Source organism: Zingiber officinale, chromosome 1A (genome assembly GCF_018446385.1).
Source record: "Zingiber officinale cultivar Zhangliang chromosome 1A, Zo_v1.1, whole genome shotgun sequence".
In the NCBI taxonomy this organism is placed as follows: domain Eukaryota; kingdom Viridiplantae; phylum Streptophyta; class Magnoliopsida; order Zingiberales; family Zingiberaceae; genus Zingiber; species Zingiber officinale.
Genome location: NC_055987.1, coordinates 161,227,776 through 161,246,918, shown reverse-complemented (window position 1 = coordinate 161,246,918; position 19,143 = coordinate 161,227,776). Strand labels below are relative to the sequence as shown.

General features: G+C 39.1%; 3 protein-coding genes and 1 pseudogene across 3 annotated transcripts; 3 read left to right on the top strand and 1 right to left on the bottom strand.

Moving 5' to 3' along the window:
- Positions 1 to 6,763, top strand: part of LOC122005959 — a 90,522-nt pseudogene extending 83,759 nt beyond the window's left edge.
- An 820-nt stretch (positions 6,764 to 7,583) lies between these two features.
- Positions 7,584 to 11,760, top strand: LOC122038218. Its single transcript, XM_042597859.1, has one exon. The coding sequence runs from the start codon at positions 7,959 to 7,961 to the stop codon at positions 11,733 to 11,735; it is 3,777 nt and encodes a 1,258-aa protein (XP_042453793.1). The 5' UTR covers positions 7,584 to 7,958; the 3' UTR covers positions 11,736 to 11,760.
- Positions 11,761 to 16,612: 4,852 nt separating this feature from the next.
- Positions 16,613 to 17,107, bottom strand: LOC122011891 (low temperature-induced protein lt101.2-like). Its single transcript, XM_042568323.1, has 2 exons — positions 16,905 to 17,107; positions 16,613 to 16,840 (listed from the first exon to the last, which is right to left on the bottom strand). Exons 1-2 carry the CDS (start codon positions 16,983 to 16,985, stop codon positions 16,757 to 16,759), a joined length of 165 nt encoding a protein of 54 aa, XP_042424257.1. The 5' UTR covers positions 16,986 to 17,107; the 3' UTR covers positions 16,613 to 16,756.
- Positions 17,108 to 17,622: 515 nt separating this feature from the next.
- Positions 17,623 to 18,765, top strand: LOC122011884 (protein YIPF5 homolog). The gene has a single exon (XM_042568311.1). The coding sequence runs from the start codon at positions 17,705 to 17,707 to the stop codon at positions 18,473 to 18,475; it is 771 nt and encodes a 256-aa protein (XP_042424245.1). The 5' UTR covers positions 17,623 to 17,704; the 3' UTR covers positions 18,476 to 18,765.
- The last annotated feature ends 378 nt before the right edge of the window (positions 18,766 to 19,143 follow it).

The window sequence follows — 19,143 nt, the reverse complement described above, 5'->3', positions numbered from 1 at the left end:
ATTATCTTGGTTTACATCAACAGCTAAACAATTCAAGACATAGTTCATTGGGCGACCAAATAAATTCAATCATATTCCACTACAGAAGGTTCAAAGCTACAAGCTACCTCTTCTGATGTGATAGTTTTCTGATGAAACTCTTGTTTGAGACTTAAAACTTGTCCATAATTTCTATTTATGCGCGGGGATTATTGAAAAATTGATTTTGGTGACCAATAAATTAAATAAGAATAAGATAGTTATTTCGTGAATAAACTATCATAAATCAATTTTTCGAGTGATTGAAAAATTAATGTCTAATGAAAGGATGATCTAATATGATCGGACGGAAGTTTGACTCATACACGAGTTGGATTCATGGATTAGATTACATGAACGCTAACTCAAGTATGCGGAACCATTGAGGGTGTAAAATTAATTTTATTGATTGATTAATTGATTAAAAAATTAATCATGATTATAATATTAATTAATTGATTAATTAATATTTATAATATATTAAGTAAATAATTAATTATATTGATCAATTGAGTTAATTAATGATAATTAATAAGGTTTAAGTGAAAAGATGCATCTCATGTCTTTCACATATTAGAAAAATCATTCACCTCTTGAGAGTAGCCCTTCATCCCTAGCTATAAAAGAAATATCATTCCTTCCATTCAAATCACTCATTTTCACTTAATTCTCAAGTTATAAATTTTCCTCTCGAGTTCTCTTCTTTCTCTAGTCTCTCCTCACTTAAGAGTTTTAAGGATTTGAAAGTTCGACATAACTTAAAATTTAGAGTGCTCCTATTTTAAAATTTAAGTCGTTATATTTTAGGAGACGATTGCTAATAAACTGTAAACACCTGAGTGGGGGCAATATCATCTTAAGAAAAGAAGGTCTAGCCATCACCTCGACCTTAATACTCTTATCCATAGAGATAAACTTACCCGAAAGGAGTGCGTCGATATCCAAAAGGATAACTCAACGACCGAAGAAATTAAGTTAGTAATGTTGATACCAAGAAAGGTACGTCTATTACCTGAAAGGATACCTCGATAACCGAAAGAGTGTGTAGAGTGTTTAAATGGGACAAGGTTTACATTGTCATACCGTGCTCTACCGATTTGAGTCATCGATTGATCGTCAGGATCACTAACCGGATCCAATTGTTGAATCAGAACCAAGTGGATCCTTCAACCTCATATAAAAATTCCAACATTAACAATGCTACAAACTCTGTTACTTTGGTGGTTGTACTCTTTGCAACATTTGCATTTGCTTCCACCTTTAACTAGGTGAAACTGATTCTACCCGGTTGTCAGATCTGGGAGTTTAAATTTTTTTTCCCCATATTCAGTGTCGTTGCCGTCTTCACTTCATTAGTAGTTGTGGTGATTCAGATAACAATAGTCAGGGGAGAAACAAAAGCAAGAGAGGCGGGTTATTGAAGTTATTAACAAACTCATGTGGTTGGCCTCCGTTTGCACTACTGCTTCACTCATTGCATCTTCCTTCATTGGTGGGGTAACAATGACTGGCGTTCTATTTCTACATTGTAAGGTCCAAGCGTACCCTGTTGACGAGTGGCTCATATTTGGATGAAGGGATGTCATGGAAGAAAAATCTGTTAAGATTTTTCGTAATAAAATTCTGTTAAGATTTTATATAACAGAATTTTGTTATGTTTTTCATAACAAATTCTGTTACGTTTTTACCGGGTCTGGGGGGTTTAGCAGTATTTATAGGGATCATTGTAAACCCATTGTAGATAAGAAAACACAAGAATCATTAGATGTGATTCTCTTGTGTAGAAGAGAATTCTAATAAAGCTTCGGCCGTTTTGTGGAGTAGGCAAGTAGCCGAACCACGGTAACTCTTTTCTTTCTCTTCTTCTTCTCCTTCCTGGTGTTTGCTCTCTTTTGTGTGTCTTTGTCTTGTTGTTCCGCGCGATCTCTTTTCTCTCTCCCTCTTCTTCCGCGGTTCAGAAAGGTTGAGAGGTATTGCCCCCTCTTTGCACAACAATTGGTATCAGAGCTCCAGGTTTTTGGCAGATTTCTTCAACATGTCGGGGACGACTTCTGCGAAGTTTGATATGGTGAAGTTTGACGGAACCGAAAACTTTGGATTATGGCAGAGAAGAGTCAAAGACTTGTTGGTGCAACAAGGCATGACGAAGGCGCTAGGAGAAAGAAAATCGGAAAACATGGAGAAATCAGATTGGGAAGAACTTCAGGCGAAGGCAGTAGCAACAATCAGGCTTTGTCTTACGGATGACGTGATGTACCATGTCATGGACGAGGAGTCACCGGTGACAGTTTGGCAAAAGCTGGAAAGCCGGTACATGTCAAAATCATTGACAAACAAGCTGTATCTCAAGCAGAAGTTATTCGGGCTGAAGATGACAGAAGGAACCGATCTGAGCCAGCACATCAACGTATTCAACCAGATTGTAAGTGATCTGAAGCGGATTGATGTGAAGATCGAAGACGAAGACAAGGCGCTGATGTTGTTGAATTCTCTACCTTCATCTCCTACGTACGAGAATTTGGTTACTACTTTGATGTGGGGTAAGGAAACTCTCAAATTGGAGGAGATCACAAGTGCATTGCTAGGTTTTCACCAAAGGAAGAAAACAAGCGATGAAATTTCTCAAGGAGAAGGACTTGTGGTAAATAGCAACCAAGAGCGTGGTAGGAGCAAATCTCGACATAGATATGACAACAACAACAAGACTCGTTCTAAGTCGAGAAGGAAGAAGGTGATCACGTGCTACAAATGTGGAGGTAAAGGTCATATCAAGAGAAATTGTCCAGAGATAAAGAAATATGTTGCAGAGAACAAAAGTAGTTCGGCAAAGTCTGCAAACATAGTTGAAGAAGAAAATTCAGAAAGCGGTGATGGAGATATGCTATCAGTTATGTCAAGTTCGGAGCAGCTGACGGATGCATGGATTTTAGACTCTGCATGTTCATATCACATGACTCCAAACAAGGATTGGTTTGACACCTATAGGGCAGTGGATTCTGGTTCAGTGTTGATGGGAAACGATGCATCATGCAAGGTTATCGGCATAGGGAATGTCAGAATCAAGATGTTTGATGGTGTGATCAGAATTTTATGTGATGTCAGATATATACCAGAGCTAAGGAAGAACTTGATCTCACTAGGCACACTGGATGGTATTGGTTGTAATTACAAATCAGTGAGCGGGGTGATGAAAGTCAGCAAGGGAGCTCTGACGGTAATGAAAGGACAAAAGGTAGCAGGAAACATTTACAAGTTGATAGGGACTACAGTTGTAGGTGGAGTCGCCTCGGTGGAGTCTGAATCAGATAGTACTGTCTTGTGGCATATGCGCCTAGGGCATATGGGTGAACGTGGGATGCTAGAACTTCACAAGAGAGATTTGTTGAAGGGTGTCAAAACGTGCAAGCTTGAATTCTGCAAATTTTGTGTTCTTGGGAAACAGAGCAAAGTGTAATTTAAGACGGCAACAAACAAGACCGAGGGGATTCTGGACTACGTACATACGGATCTCTGGGGACCGGCCAGTGTAGCATCACGTGGAGGGCACTTGTATTTTGTGAGTTTTACTGATGATTTCTCACGAAAGGTATGGGTATACTTTATGCGTCACAAGTCAGAAACTTTTGCAAAGTTTAAATTGTGGAAAACTGAAATAGAGAACCAGACCGGAAGGAAGATCAAATGCCTTAGGTCAGATAATGAGACTGAGTACACAGATTCAAAGTTTCAGGAATTCTGTGAGCAGCATGGGATAATGAGGCACTTCTCGGTTCGCAGGACACCTCAGCAGAATGGGGTAGCGGAAAGGTTGAACAGGACAATCATTGAGAAGGCAAGATGTCTCAGGCTGAATGTAGGGCTTGCAAAGAATTTCTGGGCGGAAGCAGTTAACATGGCATGTTATCTCATTAATAGATCACCAAGGGCAGCACTAGAAGGCAAAGTATCAGAGGAAGTATGGACAGGGAATCAAGTAGATTACTCTCATCTTCGAGTTTTTTGATGTCCAGCCTATATGCATATATCTAGTGAGGAAAGATCAAAGCTGGATGCAAAGTCAAAGCAATGCATTTTTCTGGGCTATCAGAAAGGAGTTAAAGGCTTCAAGCTTTGGGATCCTAAGGCAAACAAGGTGGTGATCAGCAGAGATGTGGTGTTTGACGAGAAAGTTATGTTACAACGTACTCAGGAAGAAGGAAAGGAAACACCACAAAGCAACAAAGAGAAAGATATTGTGCAAGTGGAGCTAGAGACTCATGACTTCGATGATTCTAGCTCAGAGCACATGGAGCATCGCACTATAGCTAGTGGTAAAATGAGACGAGTCGTAAAACCACCCACTAGATACGGATTCGAAGACTTGGTATCTTATGCACTTACCACTAGTAGCGGAGACCCTACATCTTTTCAGGAGGCAATACATAGCTCTGAGAAGGACAGGTGGACGGGTGCTATGGCAGAGGAGATGGAGTCGTTGCATAAAAACCAAACGTGGGATCTAGTGGAACTTCCTGAAGGAGAGAAAGCTATAGGGTGCAAGTGGATATTCAAGACGAAAGAAGCAATGTCAGAGGGAGAAGAAGTGAAGTTTAAGGCTCGGTTGGTAGCAAAGGGGTATTCACAAAGAAAGGGGATTGACTATGAAGAAATTTTCTCTCCAGTGGTAAGACATACGTCAATTAGAGCGGTATTAGCTTTGGTGGCACATCACAATTTGTATTTGGAGCAAATGGATGTGAAGACGACATTTCTTCATGGAAATTTGGAGGAGCAGATTTTTATGTCACAACCTGAGGGATTTAGTCAGTCCGGACAAGAGCAGTTGGTTTGTAAGTTGAAGAAATCGCTCTATGGACTGAAACAATCTCCTAGGCAATGGTACAAACGTTTTGTCGTTTTGATTCATACATGATTCAAAACGGATATAGGAGATGCGAGTATGACTGCTGCATATATGTGAAGGGCCTTGAAGATGAATCACTGATTTTCTTACTACTATACGTAGATGACATGCTCATTGTTGCGAAGAAGATGAGAGAGGTTGACAAATTGAAGAGGCTACTGAGCAAGGAATTTGACATGAAAGATTTGGGAGAGACCAAGAAGATTCTTGGGATGGAGATTCACAGGAATAGAGTTGCAGGAAGATTATGGTTGTCTCAACGTAGCTATGTGGAGAAGGTGTTGGATAGGTTCAACATGAAGAATGCAAAGTCAGTGAGCACACCCCTGGCGCATCACTTCAAGTTATCCAGTACACAGTGTCCAAAGACGGATGACGAGATCCAAGAGATGTCAAAGGTTCCTTATGCCAGTGCAGTTGGTTGTCTGATGTATGCCATGGTTTGCACGAGACCAGATTTGGCGCAAGCAATTAGTATGGTAAGCAAGTTTCTCTCAAATCTTGGTCGACCACATGGGATGTAGTGAAATGGATTTTCAGATATTTGAGAAATACAACTGATTATGGCATCATGTTCAGTAGACAACCGAAAGATCCTTCAGTTGCTGGGTATGTTGATGCAGATTATGCAGGAGATTTAGATAACAGGAGGTCTACTATAGGATATGTGTTCACTGTAGCGGGAGGACCTATTTGTTGGAAATTTATGATACAATCTATTGTTGCATTGTCTACTACGGAGTCCGAGTACATGGCAACACTGAAGCAGCGAAGGAAGCTTTATGGCTTATAGGATTGGTCAGAGAATTGGGTGTTCGACAAAGTGGAGTCAAGTTGTTATATGATAGTCAGAGTGTTATCTATTTGACAAAGAATCAAGTGTATCATGCGAGAACCAAACACATTGATGTGAGGTTTCACAAGATCAGAGAGGTGATTGTTTCCGGGGAAATTCAACTTGAGAAGGTTCACACTGCAGACAATGCTGCAGATATGCTGACAAAGCCAGTGACCACAGAGAAGTTTAAGCATTGCTTAAACTTGATCCATATCTCTAGATGCTAGAGGAAGGAAGCCCAGACCCAGAGATCCAGATGGAGTTTTGTCCAGATATTCGTATTCTTCGAAGGGGTGAATATTCGCCAAGGTGGAGATTGTTGACGAGTGGCTCATATTTGGATGAAGGGATGTCATGGAAGAAAAATCTGTTAAGATTTTTCGTAATAAAATTCTGTTAAGATTTTATATAACAGAATTTTGTTATGTTTTTCATAACAAATTCTGTTACGTTTTTACCGGGTCTGGGGGGTTTAGCAGTATTTATAGGGATCATTGTAAACCCATTGTAGATAAGAAAACACAAGAATCATTAGATGTGATTCTCTTGTGTAGAAGAGAATTCTAATAAAGCTTCAGCCGTTTTGTGGAGTAGGCAAGTCGCCGAACCACGGTAACTCTTTTCTTTCTCTTCTTCTTCTCCTTCTCCTTCCTGGTGTTTGCTCTCTTTTGTGCGTCTTTGTCTTGTTGTTCCGCGCGATCTCTTTTCTCTCTCCCTCTTCTTCCGCGGTTCAGAAAGGTTGAGAGGTATTGCCCCCTCTTTGCACAACATACCCATTCGATCAGAAAGCGAGTAAAGTCATTAAAGAGTGGCACAAGTTCATAATATCACAACTCTGAACCATCTAATCTTGATTTTGACAGGCTTTATGCCATTTGAACAATGAAAGGAAATTATATGCTCCGTTATCCTTTCCAGTATCTTTGTATATGCTGAGTGAAACAAAGCCCACTGTCATATCAAGTAACTTGATGGTCGCCTACCCTGCCGCAAATTCTCTATAGTTTTTGTGTCCTAGCTATGTTGTAAACTGTAGAAGAAAGATATTATCAACCTACATAGTTGAATGATTCTAGCATGGTTCCAATGTTCATCTTAGTTGTTATAGAATAATAGGGAGGTTCTCAGTAGATTCTCATGGTTATCACGTTTAATTTCGGCAATTATCTCACTTTACGTGCATAATCTGATTTTCTTCTGGAGTTTGACTTGGTTGGTATTTTAGGGTGTTGAATGACTTACAGGAAGTAGGAATAGGAATAGATTATATGAAGCTTCATGTCTGAACTCAATTTGTGATTTTTAACATAATATTTCAGTTAATAAGCTGAACAGGATTATCCTATCCACAGTCCACAGGGTCCTCAACAGAACTCAGTAAATCCAGATATGTGGCAACTGCAAAACAATGAATGGCATTGTGCTATATAATTTTATATATGCTCAACTCGTTTTCGTAATATATTTTATCATATTCAAATTTTGTCCTTATTTTCAAACTACTGTTTTTCACGAATTATAGCTGCTTATTTGTAGTGATTTCGTTAAAACAAATTATAACATATTTTCAAATGCAGTCCCAAGACAATTATTGTTAAAAATAATTATAAGTCCAAGTACATTATATTTATGATGATTTTGTATATTAATTTTGACTTGACAAGACGATATTGCATATTTTAGATGTTTTTTTTTTTTGGAAAAAACAACGACTTGTTAATCATTAAATCAACTGGAAACGCTACGATATCGTAACCGACCGTATTGTCGGGTTAACTGAAACGCTACCATGAGCCATTCCCGTATCGGGTCGCCGTCCCAAACACACACTTCGCTCTCTTTCCCTTCGTCGAGCCATCCATCACCTCCCTTCTCCTTATTCTAACCGCTTCGCCTCCTCTCTCCTCTCTTCCTACCCCTCTTCTTCTATTCCTTCTAGGGTTTCTTCTTTGCTCTTCTCGCTTCGCTTCGGACGCCGCAACCCAAACACTTTGCTCTGCCTCGCTTTGTCTCCTCCGACGAGCTGATCTTCTTCCCCCTTTTCTGGTGTTCGTTTACCTTCTTTCTGTTTCTTCTCCTCCTACTTCTCGCCGGATTTGATTCATTTTGCTGCCTGTTTACTTTTCGCTATTCTTTTCATCGTTTCTGGTGCTGGCGGGTTGCTGGCGGGCTAAAGATCGCATCTTCTGCGGTGGGTCAATGGCGACTATGAACGGTGATTCTAGGGTTTCGAGGAGGGACAGAGACTCCTCGCTCGTGAGCCAAGGGAGCGGCTCGACTCAGGATGTCGAGGAGGAGCCGAGTGCGAGGAGTGCCAAGGTGGGGTCTTATGCTTCTGATTTGTCGGACGCGGACTCCGGCATGGAATCTGACGAGTTTGATCCGGCGGAGCTTGGTGAGCCAGGAACTCAGTTGTGCCAGGTGGGAAACCAGAGTTTTAGCGTTCCACTCGAACTCTATTACCTGTCCGGCTTGGGCACAGTGTTGTCTTTGGAGACGTGGAACGAATGTCTCTCGGAGGACGAGCGCTTTGTGTTGGCGGAGTACCTCCCGGATATGGATCATGAGACGTTTGGATGCACTCTTAAAGCGCTGTTTTCTGGGGAAAATTTTCACTTTGGGAGCCCGCTTGATACTCTATTCACTCAGTTGAAAGGAGGGCTCTGTGATCCGAGGATTGTTCTTTATCGTCGAGGTTTGAGTTTCTTACAGCAGCATGAATACTACCATAACCTGTGTAAATATCATAATTCTATGGTAAGGCGTCTTGCCCGCACAAGGGATGCATGGAAAAAGTGTGGTGGATATGGTATTGAAGAAAGACTTCGGATACTCAATATCCTGAGGAGTCAGAGGCTTTCAAGCTATGTTGGAAATGGTGATGTTGGTTTTGAGATGGATTCAGAGAGTGGGGATTCTAATAACTGGTATTTGAATAAACGGTTTAAGATAGGCCAGCCGTTTGTGAAACCTGAATTTGATATCATACCTCATGAGATCGGCATGACTTATCAGTCAGTAACCCACAAAAAAGAGTCCTCAAAAGGAGTTCTAAAAGTTTCCCCTTCTAACGTTTTAGCACAGGAATGCATTGGATCATCACATGGGTATCCTTCAGCCTTGAAGCAAGGATCGAAGCAGAATAAATTTTCAGGGCATGATGTGGTAGCATCCAAAAGAGCTAGAGATCGTATTAGCAATGACCATGATGATAATGAAGAAAGTTATTTGCCTTCACAAGGAGTCTGGGTTGCAAAAAATGCAGGTGCAGTGGCCAGAACTAATCTGATGATATCAGGAAAGAAACAAGGACTACAAAAAAGATATGATACAGGCATGCACAGTGATGAAGATCCTGACATCTGTAACAATTTTAGCCAGAGTTGTGGAAGAAAATCGAATTCAGGCCAAGCAATAAATTTATATACTGAGCAGACCAAAGCTAAATACTTTGACAGGGCTTGGGTGTTTCCTTCAACTTGCACAGACGGTAAGCACAAGCTAACTGATTCCATGCAGTTAAATGAGATGCATGAGGAAGCCATTTCCTTGAGCCATTCAGCTAAATCAGATAGGATTGACAAAGATTACAGGGCTGATAAATCTGGCGCTGCTTATGCATCAAAAAATAAGTTGTATAAACATTCTCTAATACAAACGTGTAATTCGCATATTCAAAAGGATTCTAGAACCAGGATACCCCAGGAGTGGACTAATGAGATGCAGTATGAGAATAAGTGTACAATATCTGGAAGTGAGAAGACAGAATCTAATTCATCTGAGCGGGTTGAAGATCACAGGTTAACAAATGCTGTTAGAAACCCAAAAAAGCTCATGAAATGTGATAAAAAAGGCTATACTGGCTTCCCTGATGTGAATAAAAGTGCACAAACACCTGACTCAAATTCCATGAAAGCGAAGAATGGAAGACCAAGAAAAAAGACACTAGTAGAACACCGAAGTGCAAAGCTGACAAGTGCAGAAAAGAGGCACAAAGGGATGGCTGATGTAAATAATTCTCCGGTGCAATCTTTGTATGCTGATGATTATGCTACTGGGATGAGGGATGAACATGGCATGCGGAAGTCACGAAGGAGCAAGAAATTAATCAACAAATCAAGGAACATGATGGCTGATGGTCCAAGGATTGATGCTGCTCAAGAAAGATCAAGCATGCCACTTATAAGTTGCAATACTTTGTCAAAGAAATCAAAACAGAAAGTCAATGGTCATCCCTTGAGTGAGCAAGATGAACCTGTCCACCAACAGGACAGTCCTAAACTGCAGGTTGATGACCATGTTGTTACCAGGAAGAGTAAAAGGAAAGCAGATGCTGAAACTGAGATGCTGAATGGCATTAATCTGGATTTGGTAGTGTCAGGGAAGGCTTCAGGAGATGGTGAAGCTAAGGCAAAGCCACAGAAGAAACCATTTCCCCTTATCACCCCAACTATTCACACTGGATTTTCATTTTCCATCATACATCTTCTTTCAGCCGTAAGGAAGACAATGATTACTCCTCTTGTGGAAGATACTACACTGATAGCCTCCCATCATGACGACGACAATGGACGGAAAAGTTTCACAGATGATCAGCACAAAATGCATCAAATAACAAATGACATTCATATTTCTCAATCATTTGAGAATATGGACAAACATTCTACAGGATCTATAGGGCATCTCTCTCACACAGTTCAAGAGATTATTGATCAAGTTAGATCAAACCCAGGAGATCCATACATTCTTGAAGCACAGGAACCACTTCAAGATTTAATCCGAGGAGTTCTGAAGATTTTTTCATCTAAAACAGCACCACTGGGGGCAAAGGGTTGGAAGCCCTTAGTATCATATGAGAAATCAAACAAAAGATGGTCATGGGTAGGCCCTATTGCTTCTACCTCAGACAATGATAATGGAGAAGAAGAAACTTCTGCAGATGCATGGGGAATCACTCACAAGATGCTGGTAAAGCTGGTTGATGCTTTTGCTAATTGGCTTAAAAGTAGTCAAATGACACTCCAGCAGATTGGAAGCCTCCCACCTCCTCCTGCTTCATTGCTTTTGAACGTGGATGAGAAGGCAAGGTTCAAAGATCTAAGAGCCCAAAAGAGTCTGAATACTATTAGTCCCAGCTCTGATGATGTAAGAGCATATTTCCACAGAGAGGAATTTTTACGGTTTTCTATTCCAGATAGAGCCTTTTCCTATACAGCTGCTGATGGGAAAAAATCTATTGTTGCTCCACTAAGAAGGGGTGGTGGAAAGCCAACCTCAAAAGCTCGGGATCATTTCATGCTTAAACCAGATCGACCACCACATGTTACCATTCTTTGTCTTGTTCGAGATGCAGCAGCCAGACTTCCTGGTAGCATAGGAACAAGAGCAGATGTTTGTACCCTATTAAGGGACTCTCAATACATTGTTGAAAACATCTCTGATGCACAAGTGAACCAAGTTGTGAGTGGGGCTCTAGATAGGTTGCACTATGAGCGTGATCCTTGTGTGCAATTTGATAGCGAAAGAAAATTATGGGTTTATTTACACAAGGATAGGGTAGAAGAGGATTTTGAGGATGATGGCACTTCATCCACTAAAAAATGGAAAAGACAAAGAAAAGATTCCCTTGATCAATCAGACATAGGAGCAGTTAATGACGTCGATGGCGCAGCATTGATTGCTGGTGGCTCTTCCGCTGGCTTGGATGATGATCATGATCTCATGGTTCTCACATCACCAATCAGAGCTGCGGCTGAAGATGCTGGTTTGAATATAGATAATGCTAATGCTTTTATTGATTCTACCACTATCACAAAGGACCGTGGTAACTGGGAAGGTCTGGCATTGAATCCATTGAGGCAAGACAGATTAATATGTCAGGAGAACTCTACAGATGATTTTGATGATGGAACATTTGGTCAAGAACAACCTATAATCCTTCAGTATGACCTTATTATGAAGAATGGATCAAAGTAAACCCTTATCAGCTTGTTTATGATAGGTAACATTGTAAGAAAAATAGATTCTTCAAATGTCAAATTATCCCCAATCTGCACACATTAATTGTTTTCTTTTTAATTACTTCAGTTATACTAGTTATAGTTTCAAGGTACTAATTCTTAACTGCATCTTGACTTTCAATCTAAATTTAAATTGTGCGTTACTGACTTGTATGTTCTAAAAGGTGATGCTGATTCCATTGCTGTGTTTTATTTTTTTTACTCTTTGATTGTTTCCCTCAACTTTCACTAGTGTCTTCCATAATTTGATCGCTAGAATCCCCAAGCTCAAACCAAGTTGTCAATAAAGAATTCTACACTCTTGCTTTGTGATCAATAAATCAAGGAAGTTTTGGACAATTGTCAACTTCCTTGCAATTATAGAGGACATTTGACTACTCACAAGTTTCTAATTCTATCTTGAATTCTTCAATTTTGAACTAGTGCAATATTCAAGTAATTGCTTTACAATACAGCCTTAGCTGCACTGGTAGGATCTGTAAATCAACATTGACTGGTTAATCTTATCACTCAAAGACGTAACTGTTCAATTTGGTTTCTTTTGTTGTGTCCATATAGTTGAGAGTGGTTTTTCTTAGTTGAAGGCCAACACAACTGGACGATTTTAGTTTTTCATGATATCTAAATTGACTGAAGTTTTATTTCCAAAGTTCCCTATATACTTGGGCAATATATTTAGAATAGCTGGTTTCAGATTGGTCCTCACTTGTATTTGTCCATATTCATTATCTAGTGTGGGGGAATATGGAAGTCAGTTCAGCGAAGCGTTGGTATGCACTCTGGTCTTGATAGAAAGATCGGGATTGATGCAGATGGTTTTTTGCTAGACTGGACTCTGAGATTGGCATTGGTTTGAATCTCAAAGATTGTGTTGAGATACTTGCATGAATTAGTATCAATAACCTTAAAATATATATTTTGTTAGTTGTGGACATTCATTTTTTCATTATAAGCCATTGTAATCTGCCCGCGTCCTTAATAATGCTATGCTTGCATTTGATTTTATACAACCTTCTGGTTATAGTTCTGAAGTGACCATCTATTGGCAGCAAAAAAAAAAAAAAAAGTGAAACCGTCACTTTGGTGGCCCAGGTGGCCCCCCATTGTCGAGAAGGGAGGTAAATCATGGATCTTTGCCTAGCAATAGCAACGCATGCAAGGAGGGATTGAGGCAATCAACAGGGGATTCCGCACCCGTTGGGAATCAAACCCAGGTCTATTTGCAGCAACACCCTTACATGAACCAACTGCGCCAGCCCATGGTACTTGTTTAAATTGTCAATTATTCAAAAATTCAGGTTTCATCCATTTGAAAGTTCCTTTGTGTCCTAACATTGGAAACAACTTTTACCTTAGAGTTCAACATGAGAAACATTAACTGATAGTTCTATATGTAGGTATTTAAATTAGTTTCCAATTTTTTTTTAGTTGGCACCAAAGATCTAGCTTACGCCGACTAATTCTCGGGTGCCTGGTCCGGTCCCACGAAAATTTTCCACCAGCCAACAGGGTAAATCGGGAAGCAAGCGACCCATCAACCTAGCGTTCTTAGATCAACTGCCCATAGTTTAGAAAGGCTATTTTAATTCTTTTCTTGATATCATTGAACTCTTCAGAAAAGCTATTTTAATTGCAAACATAGTTTTGTAGGACGAAATGTTCATTTAGTGGATCGTTTGTTTTCTTCAACCTGTCAAATCCCATAATATCTTATCAAGCATTTTTTTTTTAATCTTTCAGAAGGCCATGTATTTTGGTAAATCAGTATTTGAGTCATTCTCAAGAATTGAGAGATTTATGATTATTTCAAACATTAATCTCATAAAAGTTAGATTCTGTGTTTTTCCATAGAGGTTATTGCTGATGACTATCCATTTTGAAGTCAATATCATCCCTAGGATTTCTTATTGGATTATATGATTTAGCGTCTCATTTGTTTGTGGGCGTGCTTTGGAAGATGATAGTCTATCGCATATTTAACCAGTTACATCAGCATAATCAGTTTGTGATCTCATGTCATGATTATATTCTTTTTTATTTGAGTCAATTTGGATGATTCTAGTAATAATCATTTCATGGATGGCCTTAACTTTTCCAAAATCCTAGTTCTTGACATGATTATTATTCATTCTTTGCAGGGACAGAAAGATGATCCATATTGGTGACTTCCTGTTTTAAGTTCTTTCAGGTGCCCAGATACATCAATATTATGCCTATGTCCAGTCTAATGTCCTAACTCAAGTTGTGAGATCTTGTACATGTACATCTCAAATCGTAGACACAATTAGCTACTGCACATGTTGAGTGAAAATGGCTGGTACAGTAGACTGGATATCCTTTACAAGAGTATTTAGTGATAAAGGAAAATATTTATTCGATAGATACCACACTTCTTGGATTCATTTGATTGGAGATGTTTCACCCTTGTAATCTTTTATGTTAGCAACAAAATGCCAGGCAACGTTGGTGCTTACGTTGCTTCTCAGAGATTGTACTTAATGCCTATCTCAAAGTAATTTTTTTGGTGAAAAATTTCTGCTGTCTGTGATTCCAAAATTGAAAGTTCTCTGTTTTTCCAATTGAAAACAACCTGATAACCACTCATGTTATTATATTAATTTGGTCTGGTCTTGTTTCATTTTTAGTTAAAAGAATGCTTTAGAGTTTAGACCCTCTCATAAATACTACTAGGAAGAAACAAGATTTACCCAAATCTGAAGAATTGCACATATTGCCATTTGCATCATCAAAATTACCATTTAATAAAGACAGGAAATTTTTATAACAAAATTGAATATTGAAAGGAATTTTAATGTTAATTAGAATTTAGAGAGAGATTTTGAGAAGTTGTTTCTCTCTCTCTCTCTCTCTCTCTCTCTCTCTCTATATATATATATATATATATATATATTCCCACGGGTGTGATACAGTGGTATCAAGTAAACAGATATTTTTTCTATTATATTGATTTGTTATTATTTTACTTGATCATATAATTCTGTATTAAATAAATAGATTTATGGTTATGTTGTTTTCCTTACCGACACATTTATGATTGTAGATGCTTATTTTTGCTTATTTCCTGATTCTGTTAAATTGTAAAGTTTCAAAGTTCAATCTTTCCTTGGATTTTTGCCTGCTATTAGTTTTTACTATATTCCTTTTGAAGCCAAATCACTTGTTAACATTCTGACTTTTGTTTCACAAGGACAAGCCTGAACCTCCAGTGGAAAGCCGGTATGTTGTCTACATAAAATGCTAGAGAAGTCTATATTTTCTTTTTTTAGAAACACAATTTAGCACTAAGTTTGTAGATACTTTTTTTCCTAGCATAACCGCCGCTCATACTGACCTTGCCTTTACTCTTAGTTGTAAACTTGTAATAGACCAGTTGGATAACTTTTATGTTGCATCTTACCGATTTTTATTTCCCAAGTTGTCCAGTTGGATATAGAATTTCTCAACTTGTCCACTTATGTGTTTGTTAACGGTGTCACTGAAAGTCATCATTTTTTGTTTTAACCTTTTACAGGAAGAGAAATAATCTGTGTTAAAACAGTGGTTTATGCTCCCTCCAAATTGTGCAGCTTGTGTGATCAGGGCATTGTTGCACTTTCTGATGGCCACACATTGGTAACTATGCTTTCTGATTTCTCTGTTTATCATTCAATTTGACTCTAGTCATCTTCTACAGGTCCACAAGGAGAGATTACAGCTTCGAAGCCACTTGGACCTCCAATCCTCTCATGTTCGACAACTTACACTTCAAGTAAATTTTTAACAGCAACGAAAGCAAGTTTGACTGTGCTTCATAAATTTGTCTGGTTATCTTTTACATTCATTTTTGTTTTGAACTGGATAAAAAAGAATTTGTCTGTGACAGTGAACTCCTGAGTGGAGAGACAGAAGGCCTTCTCCAGCTTCCTTCCAACAAGGCCCTTTCTAATTGATCCTGTATGAATCTCGTTATCTAAAAAATTGTAATTGTCGTAAATTATTTTGGTGAAACCTTTTTGTTTTTTGCCCCATGGTCTTGAAAATTTTGAACTAGAATGCTTTCCTTGTTGATTATGCTGAAACTCACTTGAAGTTTTCAAAATTGGGTTATGCACAGTTCTTAAAAGAAGCTGATAGGCAATTCGTTGAAAAAGTGTAAAGCATTTTTATTTATTTGCTCTGCAGGTTTGTGGAGGCTCGAGCTCGGGCGACAAACATATGAATTTAGTCCGCGTTTTGCCCAATCCTTATGCTGATTAATTAATTGCCAGAAATTTACTTGGATTTGCATGAACTGTAAGTCGTCAATCTAATCTGTGCCCCGTGGAAGTGGATGTTATGTACCTTCAAGAGTATGATGATTTGCAATTACCATTCGACTTGCCATTTTTTTATTATCTTCTGCTTGTTCTATGATCACTTTTGTCATTTTGAATGGTTCTTAATGAGTGGAGATATTTTAGCCTCCTTTAAGGTTGAACAATGAAAATTAGTGGAATAGGTTTGCATTATATTCTTTGCTATGAAATTTGACCTGTTCATCTTCGGTGCAGGGTTTGACACTCCCTTTGCAGACTGCAGGAAGTTTTCAAGGTTAATCTTACAGAGTATTTTTATTAATCAATCGAATCAAAACTTCGAAGCTGGTTTCATAAGACACGATTGAACCGATAGATGAACTACATAAAAAAAAACATTTTCATGTTTTCCAGTTCCTCAATGTAATTTTTCGTTGAACCCCTGAAATAAGTCAAATAACATTAATTTTGTAGTCTGAAAATTCATCTTCTACGATAATACTAATCATCACACACCAAACATCTGTCATCATCTCGAGTCATCAACATAAATAGAACAAAAAGGTATAATTTTCTCACAAGGCAAAACTGGAACACGTTCATGGATCATCCTCGCAACTTATTGCATGAACCACCTTCTAGTCAGTGAAAAATTTACTGAGTGATCGATCGTACGTAGGCACTATCCCACCAAGACGAAGATGGCGTAAACGATTCCAGGTATGTAACCAAATATCGTCAACAGCAGATCGATCCAAAACTGCACCTGCAATTAATCTTAAGTTGTGAGGAAGAAAGAAATAAGAGATCAACAGGAGTTAGTAACTGACACCACAGCCGTAGCGCAGGAAGACTCCCAGGGGTGGCAACAAGATGGCCAAGATCACCTCCACGAACGTCGCAGAGCCCATAACGATATGATCCAACAGTATTTATATGCTGCTTCCTTTGATCAGTTCAATTCAATAGCCGTGCTTTGGGTTATGGAATAGAGGATGAAATTGAGAGAAGTCGAGATTGCCTTATTGATGATATCTCGTGATGACAAATGATCAGGTATTGAGTTCTTTGCTCGTGGAGGTGGAGGAGGAGTTATATTGTACTCAGATGCCACATGTCACTATTAATAATATAGTTGTCCGAATTTTACTCGATTAATTCTGAAGCTAGTGTTCATTGATGTACAAAGTCGATCTCCAAGATATTTATCCTATTTCTCTGGTGTTTGACAGTAATTTTTTAATATATTTTGATTATACTTTTAATATTTTTCAATAAAGTTAATGCATCTTTTATAATAAATATCAATATAATACATTTATCTAATTGAATTCATTACTAACCGCGTATCAAGTTAATTATAATGTTTATTCACATATTAATTGAGATTTTATTATGGATTAAGGTAGTTTTATGCGGATCTAATTGAGTATTTAAAATGCAGGGGTGACACCTCAATTGTGAAAAAATCACGGGAGCAAATCAAAAAAAGAAGTAAAAAATACATGTGTAAATGTTTTTTTTTTACCATCATTAATGATGCTGTCGTTCTTATTGAACTCTTTTGGGTTATCACGGAGTTTGGATCGGAAACAAAAACCTCCGGATTCTTTACTCAGCGCGTTGCGTGATGGCCAAGGAATTCTCCGTCCCGCCGGTGGTCTTTCCCTCCGCCGGAACAACCGGCGTTCCCCATCAGCGCCGCGCGCCAGGGGCAGCGGCATCGCCCTTCCACCCCCCGCGCCCCTCCAACGCTGGCCCCGCCAACCCTAGCATCCCCTTCATGTCATTCGACATCGGATCCGCCCCTCCCGCCTCCTCCTTCTCTGCCCCAGTATTCGCCCCCTCCGGAGGCGCGCTCTCAGTATCCGGCTCCTTCGAAGACGAACTGCCCCTCCTCGAGGAGCTCGGTATCAACACCCGCCAGATCTGGCGCAAGACTCTCTCGATCTTGAACCCCTTCCGGTTGAACGCTAGTCTTCACGAGGACGCCGACCTCTCTGGTCCCTTTCTGTTCGTCATGGCCTTCGGCCTCTTCCAGCTTCTGGCCGGCAAGTTCCATTTCGGAATCATCTTAGGGTGGGTCACGGGCGCCGCTCTCTTTCTCTACGTGGTCTTCAATATGCTCGCGGGACACAATGGAAATTTGGATCTGTATCGGTGCTTGAGCCTGATTGGGTACTCCATGCTGCCGATGGTGATTTTATCAGCATTGTCACTTTTTGTGCCCCATGGCGGCATTGTGATCTTCTCGATTGCTGCGGTTTTCGTGCTATGGTCTACGAGAATCTGCACGGCACTTCTGGTGGAGTTGGCGGCCTGCGGGAATGAGAACCGTAGTCTCATAGCCTACGCTTGCTGGCTCGTCTACATGCTTTTCGCGCTGCTCATTATTTTTTGATTCTTGGTGAGAATTTTACAGCTTTGCTGTTGCCTACTTGCCCTACATTTTTTTTTTACTTTAAATTCTGAATCTACATGGTCATATTTTATTGTAAAAATATCTGTTTTAGCTAGGAATGTTCTCAGTGATTCATATTTTTATCATAACTATTGAGTAATTTCTATGCTTGTAATTGGATTGATGATGTAATAAAAAATTAGAAACACCATTTGTAATTTCTTTATGTGATTATTGGATAGTATTTGCTTGTATTTCTCAAATTGTAATAAGAATTTAATTTCCTTTTACATACATTTTTTTTTAAAGTTTGAGCCATCATTATCTTACTTTTGCTTCTGATTCAGATTGCTCTTGCCTTAGGTATATCAGGCTTCAAGTTTTTTTGATTAATCTCCTACATTTTGAGGTTCATCGAGGCATTAGATTAATGGATTTGATATCAATTTCTGTTGGAACACCAATTAAGCATGTTGGGACTTTACATATAAATGGATCATGGAATAGTAGATAATGAGAATATAGAATGAAAATTGTGAGCTACCAATAATTGTTTGGTCTAGTGGTAAGCGAGTTAAATTTGGAGCACTTGTTAATGTAGTTGTACAAATTTTTACAACAACATTGTTGGGATGGATTTAATCTGGGCGCAAATACTCTTACATCCA

Coding starts and splice junctions, on each gene's coding strand:
- LOC122038218 (XM_042597859.1), top strand. CDS start 7,959: ATGGCGACTATGAACGGTGATTCTAGGGTTTCGAGGAGGGACAGAGAC.
- LOC122011891 (XM_042568323.1), bottom strand. CDS start 16,985: ATGGGCTCTGCGACGTTCGTGGAGGTGATCTTGGCCATCTTGTTGCCA. Junction 16,841..16,904: donor TCCTGCGCTACGGCTGTGGT/GTCAGTTACTAA, acceptor GATTAATTGCAG/GTGCAGTTTTGGATCGATCT.
- LOC122011884 (XM_042568311.1), top strand. CDS start 17,705: ATGGCCAAGGAATTCTCCGTCCCGCCGGTGGTCTTTCCCTCCGCCGGA.